Source organism: Cyanistes caeruleus, chromosome 2, assembly GCF_971803275.1.
Source record: "Cyanistes caeruleus chromosome 2, bCyaCae1.hap1.1, whole genome shotgun sequence".
In the NCBI taxonomy this organism is placed as follows: Eukaryota; Metazoa; Chordata; class Aves; order Passeriformes; family Paridae; genus Cyanistes; species Cyanistes caeruleus.
This window is the reverse complement of record NC_141702.1, coordinates 117196521-117217351: the sequence shown is the minus strand read 5'-3', so window position 1 is coordinate 117217351 and position 20831 is coordinate 117196521. Positions and strand designations below refer to the sequence as shown.

At 46.3% G+C, this 20831-nt stretch overlaps 2 protein-coding genes across 6 annotated transcripts in view; one reads left to right on the top strand and one right to left on the bottom strand.

The window, feature by feature from the left end:
• LOC147655168 (uncharacterized) overlaps positions 1-20831 on the bottom strand; it is an 85622-nt gene that overhangs the window by 14988 nt on the left and 49803 nt on the right. The window contains exons 7-14 of one of the 4 annotated variants that reach the window (XR_015281969.1): positions 20449-20532; positions 18967-19013; positions 18269-18311; positions 18119-18151; positions 17113-17316; positions 15645-15729; positions 14432-14536; positions 11193-13978 (exon numbers count right to left, since the gene is read on the bottom strand). Coding sequence is in view for 1 of the 4 variants with exons in the window: in XM_086873940.1 (XP_086730066.1) it covers positions 17229-17316; positions 18119-18183; positions 18269-18311; positions 18967-19013; positions 20449-20520 (315 nt within the window). In the remaining 3 variants the exon portion in view is untranslated. Of the gene's footprint in view, positions 1-1044; positions 1177-8304; positions 8456-11192; positions 13979-14431; positions 14537-15644; positions 15730-17112; positions 17317-18118; positions 18184-18268; positions 18312-18966; positions 19014-20448; positions 20533-20831 lie in introns of those variants that run through there. The other 3 variants (XM_086873940.1, XR_015281971.1, XR_015281972.1) reach the window with 3 other exon arrangements.
• LOC111926451 (uncharacterized) overlaps positions 1-20831 on the top strand; it is a 64502-nt gene that overhangs the window by 32045 nt on the left and 11626 nt on the right. The window lies entirely within an intron of this gene.

Genomic DNA, 20831 nt, shown 5'->3' with positions numbered 1-20831 from the left:
CCTGCCTAATCCTCAAGGCTGTTATTCCAACTGATGGCTGAAAAATAGCAATTATGCTGATAAGTATCATTTCTGATACCAAGTGCAAAGAAGACTGAAGCCAAGAGTGATACCAGTGAATAACAGGTGAACCTCTGCTCATCCCCTGAACCGAGAAACAGGCTTGAGCACCAAGCCCTGAAACTACACTCTCCCTTTTTTTACAAGAGGACAGCAGCAAAACTGGATTATTCATGGCTCTGAAAGCAGGATGGGCACATCAGTATGCCCCTAGAGCCAAGATGATGAGCTAACCAACTTTGTATTGTTAGAAGAGTCCCCACCTACACTTTCACACAAAGGGCCGATTAGCTCATGCAAAACTCTGGGAGGATGCCATCTTTCATCGCTACCAGAAGATGTTTAATATACATTAAGTTGCCAACAATTAAGTGTTTGTGTGTGTGTACACACAGCCCAGGAGCTGCACACTGTGCCAGGGCAGAGCCATGTGCTGGGCACAGAGTCCACAGTGCCTGGGGTCCCTCCACCACTTCTGCAGTGTCCTGCTGCAAGGGAGCCATCAACACTCCATGGTCGGTGATGGAAATACTGAGTGTCTGAGTGCACTAAAATGAACAGGAATAAGAATATGAAGCATCACAGCCCCACAGCACAGAGCTCTCAAAACCACTGGTTTTGCATTGCTGCCAGCATCACCTCTATGAGAAGTGTCGCATGACCCAAAAGGGAAGTGAGCAGTTGGGAAGAATGGGGAAAAAAATCCTTTGAGGAACACATTCCCCTGTTCTACAGTGGTGAGCAGTGCTGTTCAGAGGAACAGGTTCAGTGAGGCTGCACACATCATTTGTGAACAACTGAAAATGTATTGTCCACTTTCAGCGGCCACCAGGAATTCTCACAGTGCAACCAGCCAGAACGATCTCCTGGCATCACAGATTTTATGTCACAGAAGAACGCAAATGAGAATCAAATGAAGAAATCCTCTTTAGCATGAGAAAACAAGAAAGCCAGTGATATATTTGCTATGTTTCAATGGCATACCTTATCCTCCAGCTAACATCGGAAGTAATGTCCTCTCACTGTCTTTTTCTGCACTCTTCTTCTGTCTTCCTCTTGCTGAAGATTTGCCAGATGTCAGGAATGCCTGATGCTTCCCATTAGCTTAACAGTTACCTGGAAAACAAAGTGATCAAAAAGTCATGCACAGAAATGTACTTTTGACAAACATATAGCAATGTATGTCTCCCTGACATATTTTCTGATTACAGCCTGAAAGCAGTAGCAGACACGGAGGTGTGTCACGAAAATGTTTGCTTGCAAATAGGAGATCTTTCTTACCTCTTGCTTATACAGGGAGACAGCAGTTATTGCATATAGAGGATCTTTCCATCTGGACCACCTGTATTCTAAGGAGTGGATGCTGAGGGTGTCACCTGCATCTCCTCTTCCCACGGATGCTGGGCAAATCAAGCCCCTAGGGAACTGCCTGTAAACTCATGTCCTACAGCTTGTGGGGAGGAATTATCCCAGAATAATTTTGGCCTGTTTCTGACAAAGAATAACTGGCTGGATCCCGCATGGTTACATCCCTGCAGAACCTTGCAGCAGTTATGGTTCTGGGAGCTGGATTCCAGCACAGCCCATTCAGCCAGTGGGATCTCCCAGTTCTCAGCCCAACATGATTCCCCTTTCACAGAGCAGGCAGCTCCCTCTGCTTCCTCAGGCCAGTGCTTGCACTTACCAGAGCGTTTTTACTCTGTGGAAGTCTTTGCACCAAATGACTTTGTCCTAATCACGGCACTGCCTCTGCTATCTCCCGCACAAACATTCCCTTCGGATCAACATACCGGCCTGGCCAGGAATCACACAATTGATGTTTTGCTTTCCACTGCCTTATCTAAATCCAGTTACTGCTCAAAATGAGACTAAGTCAACAGACTTAATTGAATGAAAAGGCTGTGAGACAACCTGGAGATTTGTGGCTGTGTGTGTCCGTGCAGGAGTTAATCACTGCACAAACACTTTGCCACAGACAGAGCCGGGCTGAGCGGGATCGGTTTCTCCTCAGCCTGGAAGCTCCTGACACACCAGGGTTGTGTGAGGTATTGTTGGGGCTGGCAGGAGGATTTAGACAGCACCACAAACAATGTACCACCACAGAGAAAAGCTGGGGATGGACAATGGAGCAGCCCATCAGCAAACACTTCTGCTTGCTGCCTAGATTAGGAGATAGCAGAGATCCCAGAGTAACGGCCAAAAATAATTGCTCCCCTGTAATCGCTGCTGTCCAGATACATGAAATAGCCCTGGGAAACCCACTGGGAGCAGCAGGTTGCCTGATGTCCTTAGCTCTTGCCAGGGAGGCAGCTGCCAGACTCCAGATGTCCCCAGTGGTCAGCTCTTGCAGGCATCACAGGATTTTCCAGGCTGTACAGCCATGGCATTCCTTCTGCAGATCAGCAGAGAAAGGTCTAACTGAAACATGAGGGAACAGCCACACTGGGACAGATCCTTGCTCCACCCCACCTCTCCTCCTGCCTTTAACAGGGACCATGAACAGACCCTATGGAAAGACCATTAAACCTGAACAGGGCCACAGCCAAGATCTCGTCCCCACTGTGACAGTGCTACACAAAGCTTCTCCAGGGCTGCAGGAGGAAGAGGACACAGCCTTACCCTGCAGTCACAGCCTGCCCTGGCAAAATCTGTGCCACTCCTTTTCCTACCACCTGCTCGGCTCAGAGGCCCCGTGCTGGCACCCAGTGCTGCTGCTGTTCAGAGAGGCTGCAGGGGGAATGTTCATGTTCATGCCAATGGTTCATCTTAGCCAGTGCCTGAATGGAGGCTGAGGCTGCAAACCTCCTAAAATAGACATTAAATATCTTCTAATACAACATGACTCACTACTTTCCTGGCTGGGAAGACACTCTTGGGTGATGGAGAACCTGAATCAGGTTCTTCAATAGGCAGTGACAGACTGATGGACACCTCAAGGTTCCTTTGCCATGAGCCATGTAGAGACAGAGCCATTTCAGCTGGGGGGCTGAACAGGGATTTTGGCTGGAAAAGCTCATTCCCCGCTACAGAGAGACACCGTGCCTTGCACAGGCCACTCACTTGTCACCACACACTGGCTTGGGGCCAGGACATTTGGCTGTAAAACTGCAGCTGTTTGGTGTCCCTTAGAAAAAGAGGGCACTGACACAGCCAGATCCTTCCTCTCAACAGGAGCTCTTGCCCTTTGGCATGCAACACCAGCAGACAGCACAACTTTTCCAGCTAAGTCAGGAAGGATGGGAAAGCTGATGAGCTTTGTGTTCAGGTGCATGTGGCCAGAGTGCTATGCAATGGCAAAAGAAACTGCTGCCCAGGATTTGGGATACAACAATAATACACAGCACTGTATTTCATTCTTTTAACAAGTGCTGAATATGCAAAGGCTCCTTTCCCAGCTTCTGTCTTTGTCTTGGAAGCTGGGGGAGAGCTGTGTGTATAATTATTTTCAGATGCCATCCACTTTTATTGATTATCTGAGTAGGATGCACAAATAATGGCAGCTAATGCCAGAGCAGAAGTCGAGTGAAGCTCACTCTCTGTTGGGAAAAGCTGAAAGGAACCCACCACGTGAATGGCTTATTGAAAACAGCCTGGGATATATTCCCTATAGTCATTCCCAAAGTTCAAGGGCAGGGCAAAAAAGAAGAAAGAAAAAAGAAGCTGTCTCTGTGTTCACTAAACTTCTAATATCTGAAAGTGCTTAAAAAACCACTCACACTTTTTTTCATACACTCATGGAAAAACACACTAAGCTTTTGACTCGATGGTTTTGTTTTTCCAGCGAGTCCCTTCCAGGCTCCGCGCGCCCTCTCGCAGTCACGTCTGCTGGGTGAGCTGGGAGCTGACAAACCCGAGAGGAGCTCTCTGTGATTTTGCCACATCGGGTTTCAAGTATCAGCTTGCTGGAAGTGCGGCGGAGAGGGAGGAGGGAGGGAAGTGGTGTGAGCTTTGCCAGCACACCTGCACAAGCTTTGGGCTCTCCTGGACACTTTGTGTGCTAATGATGTATAACCTGCAGAGCCTGGCAGCTCGCTCGCTGAAGACTCTACCAGACAGGCTGTGCATGCCTCTGATTCCTAATTTCTTAAAACAAGTAAAGAAATTGTCCCCCACTCCCAGCCCTGTGCTGTAGGTAAATGCCCAGGATGGAAACTGAGTTGTGATCAGCTGGGCAGAGCCTCTACCAAGGTAAGGAACAAAGGACAATTTAATTGTGGCGCTTTAGGTCTATGTAATTCCTCTTACAAAGCAAAAGGGAGGAAAAAAGCTGAAAGAGAGACAGAGTTCATTTCAGCTCCAGTGTTCTGCTAATTTTTCTTTTCACTATTAGAGATGCATCTGGATCCTATTTCTAATCCACTCTCAAATTTGCTTGAATTAAAATCCCAGATCACTGCTGTGTTTTCAAGTTGAAGTGTGCATAGTAGCCAAGGTTTATATTGCAATTTCTGGAGTTATGGAATGATGAGCTCCAAAAGCGGAAAGTGTGTTGTGTGCCTGAGTCCTGGGGAGAAAAAACCTGGTTGGCATCAGTGTTATTTGGAATTGGAGCCCATTTATAGAATAAATAGCTCTGAAGTTCAAACATGGCCACATTTTACATGTGGTTCTGCCCACTGGAGCTGATGGGTGTGGAAGAGCAAAGGCTGCCATGCTGGAGATGTAGGAATGGGAAGTGATATTTAATTAGAAAACCTGGATATTTTTCAACTTTCCCCTGACATTTAAAAGTTCCCCCATTAGTTTGGGACTTATTTTAATGAGACACTAACTTTCTGACTAAAACAGCACTTGCTTTGAAATACCTGCACTTTCTCTATTGCTCCCCAAATCCCAGTCCAGCATCCTGCTTATGCCTAAATCCAATAGTCTTGTTAGACTGGAACACACCATAGCTCTCATGGAGTTATGAATCCCCATATTCTCTGGGCTTTCATCTCTGCCATGACAATTCCCAGCCTCTGCCAGGTGAAGCCAGCCAGCCAATATTTATGGAAAATGAACAGACTGATCATTCCCAATAGCGGGCCACGATTATTAATTGCATCAGTTTACATTGACATCCAAATGGACAGATAGGAGCCAAAAAAGTGGAGTAATGGCTCCACCCATCTACCAGCCAAATGTAAACAAGGCAGCATGGTTAAAAAGAGGACTGGAAGTCAGGGCTGGCGCATTCTCCTTCTGCTGTGTTACAGTGGGATAGCCAAACTTCCACACAACCTTCCTGCCAGGCAATTCATCCAGCCCTAAACTGATCTTACCTCACTCACAAAGTTCAGTGGCTTCTCTCAGTATCAGCTTCTTTTTAAACAGGGCTAGAAGTGCACTACTCTGAGTAACAGCAAGAGATTCTATTTTGGAGATTGGGTGTTGCAGGGTCATGATTTAAACACGTTAAGTACCTAAAATACAGCTCAGCCCAAGCCATGGTTGGCCCTGGTGTTGTGTGTACATGTGTGGGCAGGGAAACTGCTGCAGAGGGGAAGGGAGTCCTGAGAAGAGCCCTGAACTTACCCTTAAAACTTTCTTCCTTGCCCCCCTCCAAATTGGCCTAAATTCAACTAAATTAAAGTATTCCCAAATTACATTTCCAGTAAATTCATGACCTTGAACAAAACAGCATCTGCTGTTTGTTGAGGCATCTTCGCATGCCATGGTTGATCCATTCCTCCTGGTACCATAACCTGGGGAAAAAGGATTCTGCTGCACTTCCAGTTCCCACTCCTAACCCTGAGACCAGCTTGGCCTCAGCATGGCCTGTGCCTGCATCTCTGAATACCACAAGCCTGCTCAGATGGGCTGGCTCAGAGGAGGGAGCTCTGGGAGCCTGGGGCAGTTCATACCAGTGAGGGTCTGGCCTGTGAACACTCGCACCTGCAGGGTGAGGACAAATAAAAGACCCATGCTCCAAAGCGTGGTGAGCTCCAGCCTCCTAAGCTGTATGAAATCCCACTTCCTCTCCACTCGTGCTAAATGTAAAAACAGAAACAAAGACACACACCTAAATAAACAGAAAAGCAGAGAGCAGAAGGGGAGGGAGGCCCTGGTGCACGCCAGCTAGCACAGAGAGATGTTTTCTATTTGCGGTCCTCCGTGTCAGACCTTGCCATGTCACGTGGACCAGAATGTGAGTGGGAAACTTGTTGGACACATTGGCTTTACAAATGTCTCACAATTGCAGAAACACCTGCTTTACATTATTTTCTTTGCTGGTCCACAACAAAATTCCGCCCTGGTCAACAGTTCTCAGCAGACCTCCTTTCCTCCTTCTCTGTGGATGGCTCAAATCACTGGTTTCTAAATCCTGGGCCACCATGAGATCACACTGGAACCTCCTTCAGCAGGAGCGTGCACCAGAAAGGCAGAAAGGCCAGTTCTGCTCAGAATGATGCCAGACCATTGGCCAGAGGACCAAATCTGCATGAGGCTGCTCATGGCTGGGTGGGGGGAGCAGAGGGGGCACCCAGCCCAAAGGCACAGGTCTAGACATCAGACCCATCTGTTTTCAGCATGAACCCCCCTGGCCACACCTCTGCAACTCACAGCACTCCAGCCACCACGAGTTATTGCTCTTGGTCTCCTCTGCTTCCTGTGAAGCTGGAATGGGTCTGAGACAGCGTCCAATGAAACCAAAGGAAGCCTTTCCATTAACTCAATGGGCTGTGGATCAGACCCAACATCTGTTTGGCCCTCTCTGCACACAGCACAGCCAATTCATTCTTTATCCATTCCTGGGCCTCTTTCTCCAATAGCATCCATATTTTTCCTACTTATGGTTGTCATTAGCCCCACTAAGCACCACCCCAAGAAGGAGACTGCCTGTGCCCCTTTGGCAACCAATCCCCTGGTGTGGCACAGCAATGAGTGCTGCCCCAACCCCTTATCATTTCAGCAGGGCTCTCCTCTCTCCTCGTTCAGGTTTCCAGCACATCCCTTTGAGCTGCCAAGCTCTTCCTACCTCCTTTCCCACCAAGTAATGGGCTGGTTGCACCTTCTCTTCTATTGAAAACCTGATGAAGAATCAGTGCTGAAACCAAACAACAAGGTCCAAAAGCCTTTAACACATCTGAAGAGCATTGCCAAAGCAGGGACAGGCTCTCTGAACAGGCATTTCCACTTTGGTTGATGACAGCCCAGGCAATGGATTCCCTAGAGATCTGGAGCCTGAGGGAGAACAGAGAGCACTCAGGTGCTTTGTCTTGTATTGGAGTCCAGGGCTACATTAAGAGACCAAGCAACAATTATTCAAACTGGCTGTATCGGACCGCGGACTACCTTATGTTGGGCAGAGCGCAAGAAGTTGAATCCAAATCCTCACCTCCTCACAGGAGTATTTAAAATTAAACCATACAACTACAAACATCATCCAGACACTCCTTGAACTCTGACAGGCTTGGTGGTGTTACAATTTCCCTGGGGTTCTTTTCCCACCATCCCCATATCTCCTCAAGTGTGAATTTGTGTTGAGCCAGTTCACAGCACTTCAGTTTCCATCTGTTCCCACCAAATTTGTGACTTGCAGAGACAATTATGGGACTGGGCACAAGTCTTGGTCCCACAGTGACAGTGACAGCAATGGTCCACGAGACACCATCCATTCACTGAGCAGTATACAGGATTAATCTTTTTATGACTTTGCCGAGCCCTTGGATTCCAGGATCTTGTTTTCAACCAGCACACATGGATTCCCATGCTGTGACATGCATGTCATTGCTAAGCAGAGCAACGGCCTTCGCTCACAAGCCAAGCTGCTTCTTCCAGCAGAAAAACAAGTCTCCAGTGCTAAATCTAGACAATCTTCCAGGCATGGAGCTGCAGATTCATTTTGGGCACTGCCATTGCCTGAGACCCCCATGCAAAATTACCTCCCCAACATACCCCCAAAGTCACAGGGGTTTGGAAATGGGAGCGTGTTGCCTGAGGCCAGATGTGGGGACTGGCAGGCTACTGGCACTGTGCAGAGGCACATCTGCATGTCAGGCAGTTACTCATTCCTGCATACTTCCCTGATAAAATCTGGATTGCCTAAAGCTGGTATTTTCACTCCAGTTTCCTTATCAAGGTATTTACCACCTCCTGTCTGTGTCTTGCAGACTGAGGGTGTTAAATGCTCCCTTATTCTCTCAGAGCTGGAGCATGGAGGAGCTGGAGCTGCCCTCCAGGATGGGATTTCTAACCCCACTGGAACAGGTAGTGTGTGGCTGCTGGCCTGGGCTCTGTGGGATCTCACCCTCTTTGTACCTGGGATGTTGCTCTGTTGATCCTCATGCTGCCTTCCTGAAGCTGGTGGGCTCCTTCAGGGCATTTGTTGTGGTGTTCTCTGGTAGTCCCCAGTCACATTTTAGAAGCTGTTTTGTCCTGTGCAGGGCTCTCTCCTGGTGTAGCTGTTGTACTGCTCTAGGAAGAGAAGGAGAGTTTGGGATAAAGCTGTCTCAAGAACAGCTGAAGTGTTATGGCACCTCAATAATGCACGTAACATCTTCTCTCTAAAGAGAAAAGCAAGTCTCTGCCTCTTAAATATCAATACTGTGACAGGCATCACAGAGGTAAGGTGTACTCGGAATTTTGAGCAGTCCCTTTCCAGGAGCACCCCACACCTCTTTCCCAGCAGATATCAATCATCTATTTTAGCCAATGGCTCTCACAACCCCCTCTCTGGGAGAGCATCACCCTGAACCCTTCACAGGGTGACCTTGAGGGCTCTGCTGTTCCCTTTGGAGCTTCATAAAAGGGGAAAAAGAGAAACATGTTCTGAAAAACAGTATCCTGAAAAAATATTCATTTCCTTGAGGAAAAATACGACTGGATTACTCATTGGGGAAACCTAAGCAACAGATATGTTTCAGTTTGGTTCCACAAACTTAATACTTCAGCAGTTTCAGAACAACATTTGTGGAGATTGATCAGCTGGGCTCACACTGCCTTGAGGGAGGATGTAATTTATTTTGGGATGCTGATTCTACAGACAAGGCTGTTCTCAACCCCTCCCATGAGTATTACGCTATAGGCATATAGCTTGTGCCAATCAATTTAAAGAATGCTTTTCAGCTAAATTCAAAAAGAATGAAAACTTCAGAAATGCCACCAAGTAATTTCAGCTCAAGAAAACTCCCAGTGTAGAGCTTTACAGACTTCACATAGAAAGATTTTCTTCTGGCATTTTTGCTCCATTTTTGAACTGGTGTTTGAGGTGCAGAAAAGAAAAAACAGAACTGTCACATGGGGTAGATTTCTAATTTGAAACTTCTGTTGAAGTTTGACAGAGGCTGTCTGAAGAAAGTGAGAGCTCTTCAGGTGTTACTGCCCAACTGTTACCAGCTTGAGCAAAGTTGTTTAAATCATCCCACTACAACTCCCCACACATGAAGTGTTCTTGTGATGCTGGACAATGTTTAATGAGATCCAGGGAAAAGGCCTCTGCTTTAGTGTAGAACCCCTCTGCTGGCAGATGTCAGATTCGGATCTGAGGCTGTCTCACTTGGCAGTGCCCATCCTGGTGAGAGCCCTCTGAACCAGACAGGCAAAGCAAGCCCTGTTGCTGGCAGCAGTCCAGAGGAGCCAGGCAGGGTTCACAAGCTGGGCTCTCCCCTCCCTCTGGTGTTTGGACAAGCCAACATTGAAATCAGAGACAGGGCTGCTATCAGTGGTGGCGTTAATTGGGTGCCAATTGCAAGGAAGACAGGATGACAATGCTTGGGACTGTATCCTGCATCCAAGCTCTAACTTCCTTTGCATCCTCCCTGGCGCTGCTATTAAATCTAGCTAGGCTGAAAGCAGCTCGAGACACGGCCACTCTTGCTGTGGTTTCTCCTCGGACTCTCTCAGGAGCTGCAATATTTTGGAGGTGCTGTGCACCTGCTGCAACCCCTGCCCAGGTGTCTGGAGAGTGGGGAGGAGCAGCCTGGAGACCCCTGGATCCAGAAGTACAGGAAAGCAGAGGCTTTTGCCCTGCCCTGCAACCTCCACAGACAGTGCATGAGAATAAAACATAGGGAACCATGTAGTGTGAGAGAGTAACTCAAAAATTACTCCTGTAGTGAAGAAACCACATAATATATTCAAGATGTCAGAGGTTAGCCATGGTGCATGTGAATCATGCTGCAAATACCTCACCTTTAACTCTGCCGTCGTAATTAGATTACAAAGTTTTTATTACGGTTTTAAATTCTGCCTTTATAGGTTGCTGTCCAGCTGTGCACTTAAATCTGGTTTTATCACACTTTCTGAGCTCATCACATTTAATTCTGCCCCTACAATGCTGGATTAACTTTAAGGGTCGCTGAAGTCAGAAGTCACTCACCCTTGCCCTACTAATGGATTCACAGCAGCCCTGCACAGCCCAGCCAGTGACGTGTACAATAACCAAATTTATCATCGGGGCGGAGGGGAAGCAAAGGGGGGGTGTTTGTTTATTTACTCCTCCGCTGGGTTCGCTGTTGGGACATTTGCAGAGATTACTGCATCCACGAGGTGTTGTTTACCTCCTCCTGTAGGAGCCTGCTGCAATGCCCAGCACTGCTCTGAGAGCTCAGAGGGAGGGTATTTGGGTCTGCCTGCGAGAAGGGGATGGCTGATTCATGAGGCCCACAGACCTGAATCACCTGAGGAAATGACCAGCTCTCTCCATCCAGAAATCACACCCTGCTGGTCCACTTGCTTCTGTCAGAACTGCCAGTCCTGGTATTTTGTGGGTCTCATCTCTGATATTTGAGGCAAGCCCAGAAGACTGAAAAAACATTATTTTTTTTATTCTATATATGACTTCTTTGTTGTTGCCTGTCATCAACAAAGCAGGACAGGGCACAAATGGAACTCTTCATCTAAACAACGTTCACCCACAGATTTTTACCTCAATCTGTTTTTATTCTCTGACCATCAAAGATCAGAGAGGTTAGTGTTAGATACCATCAAAGATCAGAGAGGTTGGTGTTAGATACCATCAAAACAAGATGATTCATTGCCTAGGAAAAAACAAGCATCCTGCAAACAAGCAAATAAAGGGGAAATCATATTCTATTTAAAAAACCCGAAAACCAAATTATCAAGAAATAAGGCGCTGGGGACTCCACAGGGAGTCTGAAAGGGACTTGGAAAATCAAACTTGCTCCAGTAGGAAGGACATTTCTCTCTTTCTTGCTAAGGAATACTTTATTAGGGCAGACCTGAGCCAGAGATGGACAGCATGGAATTTAGTGCAAAGTGGAGGGCAAACTGTCACTGCCATGACAATTTTTGACCTTTGCCTTTCAATGACTAGACACTTTTTTGGAATCAAAATTAATAATCTTCAGCAATATGCAACCTTCTCCCAAGGAATGTGAGGTGATTAGGGCAAAGAATTTCACATGGTCACAAAATATCTATCTCAGAGTCCTGGGCTTATAAAATACTCTATTTCCTCCATTAATTGTGTCCACGTGGAGCTGTAACTAAGTAGCTGAAACAAATAAAACCAAAGTAATATTGTTTCCTTTTAAAATATTTCACTTAATTTGTGGAAGAGGTTTAGGCTCATTAAAAATAGGCCATCTCCCATGAGGGCTTTTTCCTTTTCTTCTCAGAGCCCCTGGCCCAATGCTCAGTAACATGTAGAGCAGCACGTTGCTCCTTGGCACAGCCCTGGCTGGAGCCGCTCTCCCGCTCGGCTCCGTGGCTCCTGGGCAGGCAGAGCTCGCTTGGCCAAGCAGCTCCTGATGTACCATTGCCCTGAGAGGAACAGTCCCTGACTGAATTTCCTCCTTCCCTCTCCAGCTCATTAGGAAACTCCACTGCTCACCCCCATGGAAAGATGTGACTGTCACAATCCCTCTGTTTCTTCTCGGGAAATGACAATTTGTTAACCGCAACCAGAGGCGCAAGCAAAGCCCAGTCCTGAGCTACAGGCTGTCTGATGACACCGTGCAGGCATTTGGCAGCTTCTGGTGGATCTCAGGCTGTTCCCTGCTCCTCCAGGCCAAGCTGTGAGTCAGCTGTATCAGGGTGACACCAGGAACCGCTGTCTCGTCACCGCGCTGTGAGAGCTCCTTTCCCTGAGCTGATGTCAGTCACAAAACGGGCACAAAGCACACGGGACAGAAGAGCAACCTGGAGCAAGGGTGCCAGGCTGCAGCAAGACCTCCAGGAGACAACAAATGATTCCACATTCCTTCCCTGGGGAACGTCATTCTTCCTCCTTCACCAGGGTAGCTTTTCCAAGTGCGCTCCTCCAAAAGGTTGCACCCTCAGCCACCGCTGTCTCTAAGGAAAACCGGAAGATCCGGTGATTCCACAGTCCCTTGTGAACTCTCCTACTGCTGTGTGCTCTGACCTGGAAAGTGCCTGTGCTGCAGTGGGACTGGGGAGATGGCCCAAGGGTGGGTGAGGGAAGGATCTGTCCAAAGGGGGCCAAACAAGCACGTGTTTGCTGAAGTTAGAGAAAGCTTAGGGCAGGAGCTGAGCTCATGATCTCTGTGCTGGCATCTTTCACAAGGTGCCCTGTTGGCACCAAACACTCCTCCCTTCTCCCCCACTACTGATGTGGCTCCAAATGCTCATTGGGCATCTGGGACAGATGTTATGGTATGCACACTTCAGCTCTGTTTTATGGGGTCATTTCCATAAAATTAGAACCTATGATCCCTCTCCCAGTTTCTCCTTCTCTCTTGTGGGCTCAGTCACACTGGAAAAGAATTTATGCCAGCGTTACCAGGCAACAACCAAACTATTCATGGAAGCATCCCAGTCAAAAGGAGTTCAGAGGCTCCCCCAGTGCTGGGTCACTCCAGTTCTTCTCACTGGTTTTGTTGAGCTTCTAAGGAGGGAAGCCACATCTGGAAAATTACTGATGTCCTGCTGTTCACTATGGACACCACTGGGAACTGGCACATGGTCTTGTAAAGTCTGATTAGATCTACAAAGTAAACTCTCATTATGACCTCTCTCAAGGTCTTTAAAAACACATTTCCCCAACTGCTATGATTATATCCAAATTCTTTCATTTTGGTAATAACAACATCATCCACAGTTTCCTCTCTCCCTCCTCTTTTTTCTGATCATAATCTTGTTACTCACAATAGAAAAATCATTCCACAACTCCCTTTTCTCCCTGTGGACTTGATCTCTGGGCATGAACACTCTCCTCCCACCAGAAATCAGAATAAACATAAACAGCTCCTCTGCTGTGGATGAGCTGAACATGAGCATGGAGCTTTTCTGGACCATAAGAAAAAATCACTGTTATCAGACTTTCATGGGCATCATCATCATCATCAGTGTTATATTATTGCCTCTGCTAGAACCCCCCTTAGAGATGACAGTCAACACCAAGGCCTGATGAGTGTTCAGATGCTGTACCAACACAACATGAAGGCAGTCCATGCCCTCCACAGCCTGAAAAATCTCTGACATTCAAGACCCAGCTTAATTAAACCCCTGTCACTGCCATTCCTCTGCTGCCTCTCTGTTCTATGATTTGAATTCCTCTTTCTGCAGCCCCTGTGATCACCAGCATGGCTGTACCAAATTTCTCTTCTCAACACACAAAAGCCCAGAATTGACATCACTCCCAGCAAATCACTGGGATGGCGGTGAGGTTTTGCCCAAAATCTTGTCCCCACCATAAAAGCCATGGGAGAATGTGAGTGGGAAGGAGATTTCTGGCCCAAGTATGTTTATTCCTGAGTATAATGTTCTGCTCCAGGCAGGCAGGCACCAGTCCCAGGTGACTTCAAAAGAACTAATTCAGGATCACTTCTGAGCTCAGAGGGAGAGCTGGACCTGCCAACTCTGCAAGGACCAGTTTAGGAACTGCAGCACCTGGAAAAAGGCAATCTGACCACAGCAGGAGAACTCAGCCTAAGTCATTCTGGCATTCTCTGAGGGACAATGAGCAAAACTCACATACCTGACTGGGAGCGGTGCTTTGCTTCTATCAGATCTGTAAAGAACCATGTGATGGTGTTAAATATTTAAAACATTGTGATTGCAACAGAATATCCCACTTGGATGAATCATGGGAACCAAAAATATCCAGCAGCAGTTCCCTGTGCAGCGGGACTGTGCGTGCAGGTCACATCTGTCTATACAGGCATTTTCTGGGTCGTGTTCTCCAGGTGTGTTATATGGAGACATAAATGAACACTTGGTTTGAAGGCCTGAACCATTTGACTTTGATAAGATTTTATCTCAATGAACACAGAACTGATTGACATCTCATATTTCTTGGGTTTAATGAGCTCATAACTGCACTTTAATTGGTTTAATTACCAGAGCATAATATTGCAGGTATGTAACGCAGACCTGTAATATTGAGTTATACAATATATTATATTTGCTGTACATCATAAATTACAACATGCAATGTAACACAGTTTTTCATGAGAATTATTACCAGGATTATCAGTAGTGGATATTCAGCGACATGAATAGAAATTTCCTTTAAGTAATGTCTTCAGGATTCGCCCTCCTTGTGTAAGCTTCTAAGAACAACGTTCATCTGAGGAAAATGTGAAGGCTGTGAAATATGAAATTATTTCTAGGCTAGGGTGGGATTTGGCTTCAGAAAGCTCAGGGTATAAGTTCCTCCAAGATGTTTAGGCACCTCACCCCCATTTCAAATTTCCATGTTTGCGTCAGAAATACAGTTTTTCCTCTAGCTTTTTCCAAGGTTGGCTCAACGCTCACAGCATTTTCTCAATCTATTTATTGTCCACATTTTGGAAATTACTGTTAACAGTCCCCCAGTGTTTTCCTACTATAATGGTTTGGATTTCTCCAGTGACACAATTAGCAGCTGGGAGAAGCACCGGAGTGTGGAATTGCGTCTTTAATTATCTTCCCATTGTGAGCAAGGATGCCATGTGCCCAGGCAGTTATTACACCTGACAAGGACAATGTATTTACAATGGGTGTTTATACAGGCTAATTCCTTACAAAAATACCTTGACAGAAAGTGCTCCACCTGCCTCATGTTCCCTATCGCAATTGCTAATTAATATTATTGTACTGAAAATGATCCTATCAACTAAAGCCTCTTCTGTCATAACTGCTGCTCCCTGCCCAGCTATGCCTAATTAAACTGCTGCTGACTCACTCAGCAGGAAGGATGTTCAGCAGACCTGGTCTCACTGCTGTTTTACAGAGTCTCTGCTCAGCTCAGCCTCCCTGAGGCTGCCCTGGCTGCCTCTACTCGACTCCTGCTGCTGACTCAGGGTCTAAAGCCATAATCAGGTTCCTGGTAAAGTTCTGGGTTTAGCTGCTACATTTGAAGCCAAACACCATCTGATTCCCTTTTCCAGTCATACTAGTTAAAACATAGCTGTGAGGGCAAAATTATTCTGCAGGACACTGCACACAACTGTGTGTACTTTCTGTGTATTTGTCAAATTAAAATAATGCTTACACTTGTGGCATAAATAAGACCTGAGCCTTCAAAGTGAACCGGAGTGGAATTGCTCTGCAGTTCTCTGGGAGTTGTGCTGGGGAGTGGGGTGGAAGGCTGCCATCAGTCCCAGAAGGGTCAGGTTTGGTGATTTGGGCTTGTCTCTAGGTGTGTGAGGATACAGCCAGGAGTCTAATGGGATTGGCAAAAGGACATTACTCACCCCTCCGGAGGCCGCCTCCTCTGCCAAAGAGCTCCTGCGTGGCCCAGCTCAAATTGCAAAACCTGCATGTTCTTCTGTTTCTCATCTGTTACAGACAGATAATTACAGAGGTGCTAAGAGGATAAACGTAGTAAAGTCTGGAAGGAGAAAAGAGCAGTAGGAGAGATGGGGCATGACCAGCTGCTCTTGTCTTGGGCATGCCTGGGCTCTGCAGTGACACAGACGGGGCTTCTGGCCTGCAGGAAAATCAGTCATGACATCCCTGTGGCCAAGGGGGCTGGCTGAGGGCTCTGAGCTACAGGGTTGTCCTCACCAGCTTTGCTTTAGCTCTGCTACTGATGTAGGACTTAGACTTTTCTTCTGGGGAGCAGCTCTGCAGTGCATTTTACAGATAAATTCTAGGGGAATGTAACAAAATCCTGGGATGGGATGGCAAAGTAAGAAACCCACATGTCTGTGCCTTTGGGTAGAAAAAGCATCCAGGCTGCTCTTCCTGGAGCTAACTGATAACAGCAAAAAGAAACAAAATAATAAAAAGGGAAACAAGCTTAAAAATTGAATGCAACTTCCAGTGTATGAATTGAATGAGTGAATCAAAAAGACTAAAGGAATAAGAAAGATGAGGAAAAAGGAAGACTTTTTTACCCCCATGAAATCAAGGAATTCCTGTGAAGAGCAGGAGAGGAAATATTTATTCCCCAAGAAATGCAACAGTGCTGCTGTGAAAGGAAGCAGGTGGTCAGCACACTGTGGGCATCTTCAGCACTAACCAGGATTAAGGCACTGCAGAAAATGCTCCCAAACAACCCTGGCACCCCCTGCACTTGAGAAGCATGGAATTAAGCACAGAATTTGCTCTCTGTGGCAATGCCCTTCTTCCTCCTGCATTTGGAGAAAGGCTGGAGGGTGGCCAGGACTGCCCACAGTGCCTGTACATCCCAGACACTCCTTTATGGAGTCAGGGACTCCCGTGGGAGCTGAAGATGTGCAGCACCACATTGGACAGCACTTGCTTCTGCCACTAATAATAATGATAATAACAAAGGGCATGGAAGGAATAATACTGAAGCTTCCTTCCAACCTTGAGCTCTGTGTGTGCTGGGATAGCAAGGATGCCAAAAGGCACTTTGGATCCTGCTTTGTCTGAAGCAGTAGTAAATAGAAATGACTGGTGAAGCTTCAGAATAACCATATATGTATGTGATTAACAGGCTAAATTAAAAGGAATACACATCTCTTTCTTTGAAATATGCCAAAAGGGAATCACTTAGCAAAAAACATTGCTTTTTTTTTTGACTGCACTTTGTTTTAGAAGGAAAACATCCAGAAGAAAAACAAAAATGCCAAGAGTGCTGCAATTGTGCCATTTCCAAATGTACAGCATGAAGCTTTTGGCTTTTTTACCTTCAAGATTTCATGCAGATTGTTTTATACAAGACCATGGAAAGCAGGAATGGAGACAACTGACCTTGGCTCACTTTTCTGGAGGGAAGGTAGAAGAAGAATTTTTCTTCTGGGGTTATTCTTGAGCTCAAGTCAGGCTTAAAAATTCCTTCCTGTCAGGGATTCCATTTGGAGTGTTGCTCAGATGTCTCTCTCTGTGTCACCACGGTAGGCACCCATGAAATCTCCTGGTGTGCCAATTCTCACAGAGCCCATGGCCACAGCTGTGCTAAGGGAGGCAAGGAGCAAGGAGGTAACTTTTATAACTTAGCAGAGAGCATCACTGGCAGCAGTAGGTGATGAGCTGTATATTGTGACTGCAATCTGCAGCTCTGCCAAAAATATCCCCTTTTCTACTCCACTTTGAGCCAGCCTGGGTAATGACAAGGAGTCTTTTGTTGCCATTTGAGGAGCTGGCTGTTGGTCCAAGCTCTCTCACTCTCATTAAGGAGGCAGCAAGGGGGGAGCAGAGCACTGATCCCAGCAAGAACACGTGTCCTGGGTTGGCCCATCTGCAAAATAATTCTGAGTGTCATCCAGGCCAGAAGCTGAGTCTGGGATCAGACATGGCTAAGTTCCCTCACCACGATGGCCAGAGCAAGCATGGTGATAGTTACAGGGAAGGAAATGGAAATGTTCTGGGGAGCTGTGCCACAGAGAGTGACATCTGTGGCAATGGGCTCATGAGCTGAAGGATTTGGTGTAATACACATTTTGCAACAAGGTTGTATTCTCAGAAATCCATGGCTTGCCAGAAAAACAAATGAAATCAAATAGGCTTATGATTTGGTTTGATTGCTTCCAAACTCATCTTTAATCTAAGTTCTTTTCATGGTCCTCACAACAGGGCTCGCTTGAATCTCAAGGCCTAATCCTCAGCTGGTGCAGGCTGGAGTGAATCCATTTAACTGAGGGAGCTTTGCCAGTTTACATCAGATTGTGGCTATATTTAAGTGTAGGTCATTTAGAAATATGCAAGTACTTATTTCCAGCTATACTTTATGAATAAAGCAAATAAATCTGAAACCTACCAGAATACAGTGCATCCCAGTTCATATTTTCTTCTTGAAGGGACAAACACTATTAGTGAATCACACTGTAATGCAGGAAACCCATCAAATGGCATCAAGGTCTCCCCAGTCCATCTTTTGCCAAGAAGGGATATGCAGCAGATTGCTCACTGTGTTTAGAATGGTGGCAGTCCAAAGTGGCACCCGAGGGAAACTGCAGGAGAGCAAAAGAGACACTGCTCACCTGCAGCCTCCAGAACCTTCCACATCCCAGCCCTGTTGCTCCACCTTCACCACCCCTGCATTCCCACTGGCTCCTTCCAGGGTACCCCACAGACTAAGGGGGTGCAGATCCCTTGAAATAAATGGGGGCCCTTTCAGATTTTATCAGATGAGGATTTGGCTGTGGGACTCAGACAAGCCTGGTCTGACAGTCTCATGAAAGAAATCAGATGAGAGATGTATCTGGAAGGAACAAAACCTTGAACACTGGGCCCTTCCTCACATTTCAAAACTGGTCAGCTCAGCTTCCAGAACCCCAAGCAGCCTCTCTCCAGAGAATTTGGCATTGTCAGGGAAGAAGACCAACCATGGTTTGTCTCACTGCTGTCATGGGCTGGTTCTAAATAGGCCCCTCATTCAAGAGGGAGCACAAATTGGGAATTACTTGTGATTCTTTATCTCTAGGAACAATTCCACTTCCCACAGCCTAATTTTTAGCCATGAAGGATTGCTTTGACCTCAGGCCCACAGACCTGTGTCCACAGGAACATTCCCCAATCATGGGAACAGTCACAATTTAATGAATAAATGCATTTCCCCAGGAAGGGGAGACTGTTCATAACTTTAAGAAGAAAAAAGGTGATTACCTGGATTGAACATAGCTCAGCAGGTTGGAAGAAGTAGCAGCAGCTCCCTGAAAGAGGAGGAAAAGGAAAATAAGTTTTCAGACCCAGGGATCAGCAGCTCTTTCTGTCTTTTGGCAGTAGGCTCTACAAGCTGCTGTGCATTGGTCTCCAAACTCCAAACAAGACTAAATCCTCAAGGTAATATCTGAGCATCAAGAAAACAAACAGTGTTACCTAATGAACTCCTGAGTAAGAGAAATACTGATTTGGTTCTATGTTTTGTTGTTATTTTGGGGTTTTTTTAACATTCTTTGCACTTGATAATTGTCTCCCTTAGCGAAAGCGGTCACGTAAGGTGGAGGCAAAAGAGCTACATTAAAAGCCATAATTACTGCTGTTTCACAATTAGTAGTTCTATTTGAAGATGTTTTGAGTAAGATTTATGGCATGTTCTCTAATTTTTAATTTATAATTATGAGGAAGAAACTTAGCCTTGAGTATTTCTTCTCTAAAAAGTTTAAAATAACATATAGCACAGTTTTGGTCTGTGGAGAGGGATACAAAAACAGGAAAAAACATGTAGGAAGAAAAGGATAAGTTTTTTTTTTTCTGTGTGTGTAAGCAAGGTTTAAATGGAATAATTAAATTTACCATAATCAATAAAATGTGTGAGTCGAGTTTATTGAAGTGGCTATTTCCCATTGCATAATTTCCCTGGGGAACTTTCATTTTTAATTCAAAAATAAAGAAATAATAATTAAAAAAAACAAACCCCTGAGCACTTACTGTAAATATGCCAGCATATGTGTGAGGTTAAGAAAAGCACGAGCCTACACCCAGGAATCAAAGAGGGGCTTACCACTGCTTGACACTAATTGTAAAAGCTGAACATTTTCTAGAACCATAATCAAATCTTAACTGCCATTGGGGACTCGTTCAGCAGCTCACAGTAATTCTAATAAGATGCAGAGCCTTTCACCTTTAGGTCACCAGTTCAAACCCACTTTGGGTTGGGTAGTAAACAGAAGGCAAATCTGTGAAGTGCCAGAGCATCCAGAGTAGATCCCAGAACAGCTTTTGGGCAGGAGTGGGAAAGGGTTTTCCTGTGTTATCCATGTTTCCCTGGGGCTGATGCACCCACCTCCTTGGAGGGCTCATCTCGTCTCTCTAGGCCTCAGATCCTCCCTTCTGGAAGGGGGATGGGGAATCCTTGCTGTGCTTCCTCTGTTTCAGCTGGAGTCTCCCAACGCTCCTACCCCAGAGACCCTGGAACTGCCAGGGGGTTTTCCAACGCTTCTGTAATGCCTCCCTCAAGATAACACAAATCATGGGATCATCTCTGTCCCACTTCCACATACACCCTCCTCACTAATGGGTTCATTTACTTGAGCCCCTCACAGAAAACACAGATCAAACTGGCAACTGGAAGGACCAGGCCCTCACCCTGCTGACCTGGGCTGCACAGCAAACAGCAGCACTTGAAACCCAAAGCTGAACCCTCACCTCAGCATTTTCAGGTACAACTCCTTGAGGCCTGAGGAGTCTTGGCATCTTCCTTGAGGCAACCATGGACATTGGTGCTCCAAGCTGTGTGAGGATCAAACAAAAGCCACATGATCCAAGCAGCCTGGAGACAAATTTGCCTCTGGCACAGATGGCAGCTGTCCCTCAGACACAACCCAGAGGCTGCTTTATGGTTTATGGCTATAGGATGCAACCCCAGCCTCCTGGCTGCGATGGTGTGTGCAGTTCTGTGCACGTGTGAGGAGGAATAGAATCGTCTGAGTTCTTAATTGTGTCTCGTGTTACTACAGCTGAGAAGTTGAGGAGCTCTAAAGAACAATTCATTCATTGTCCTCTACACATCTGGGTTAATGTTTCCTCCT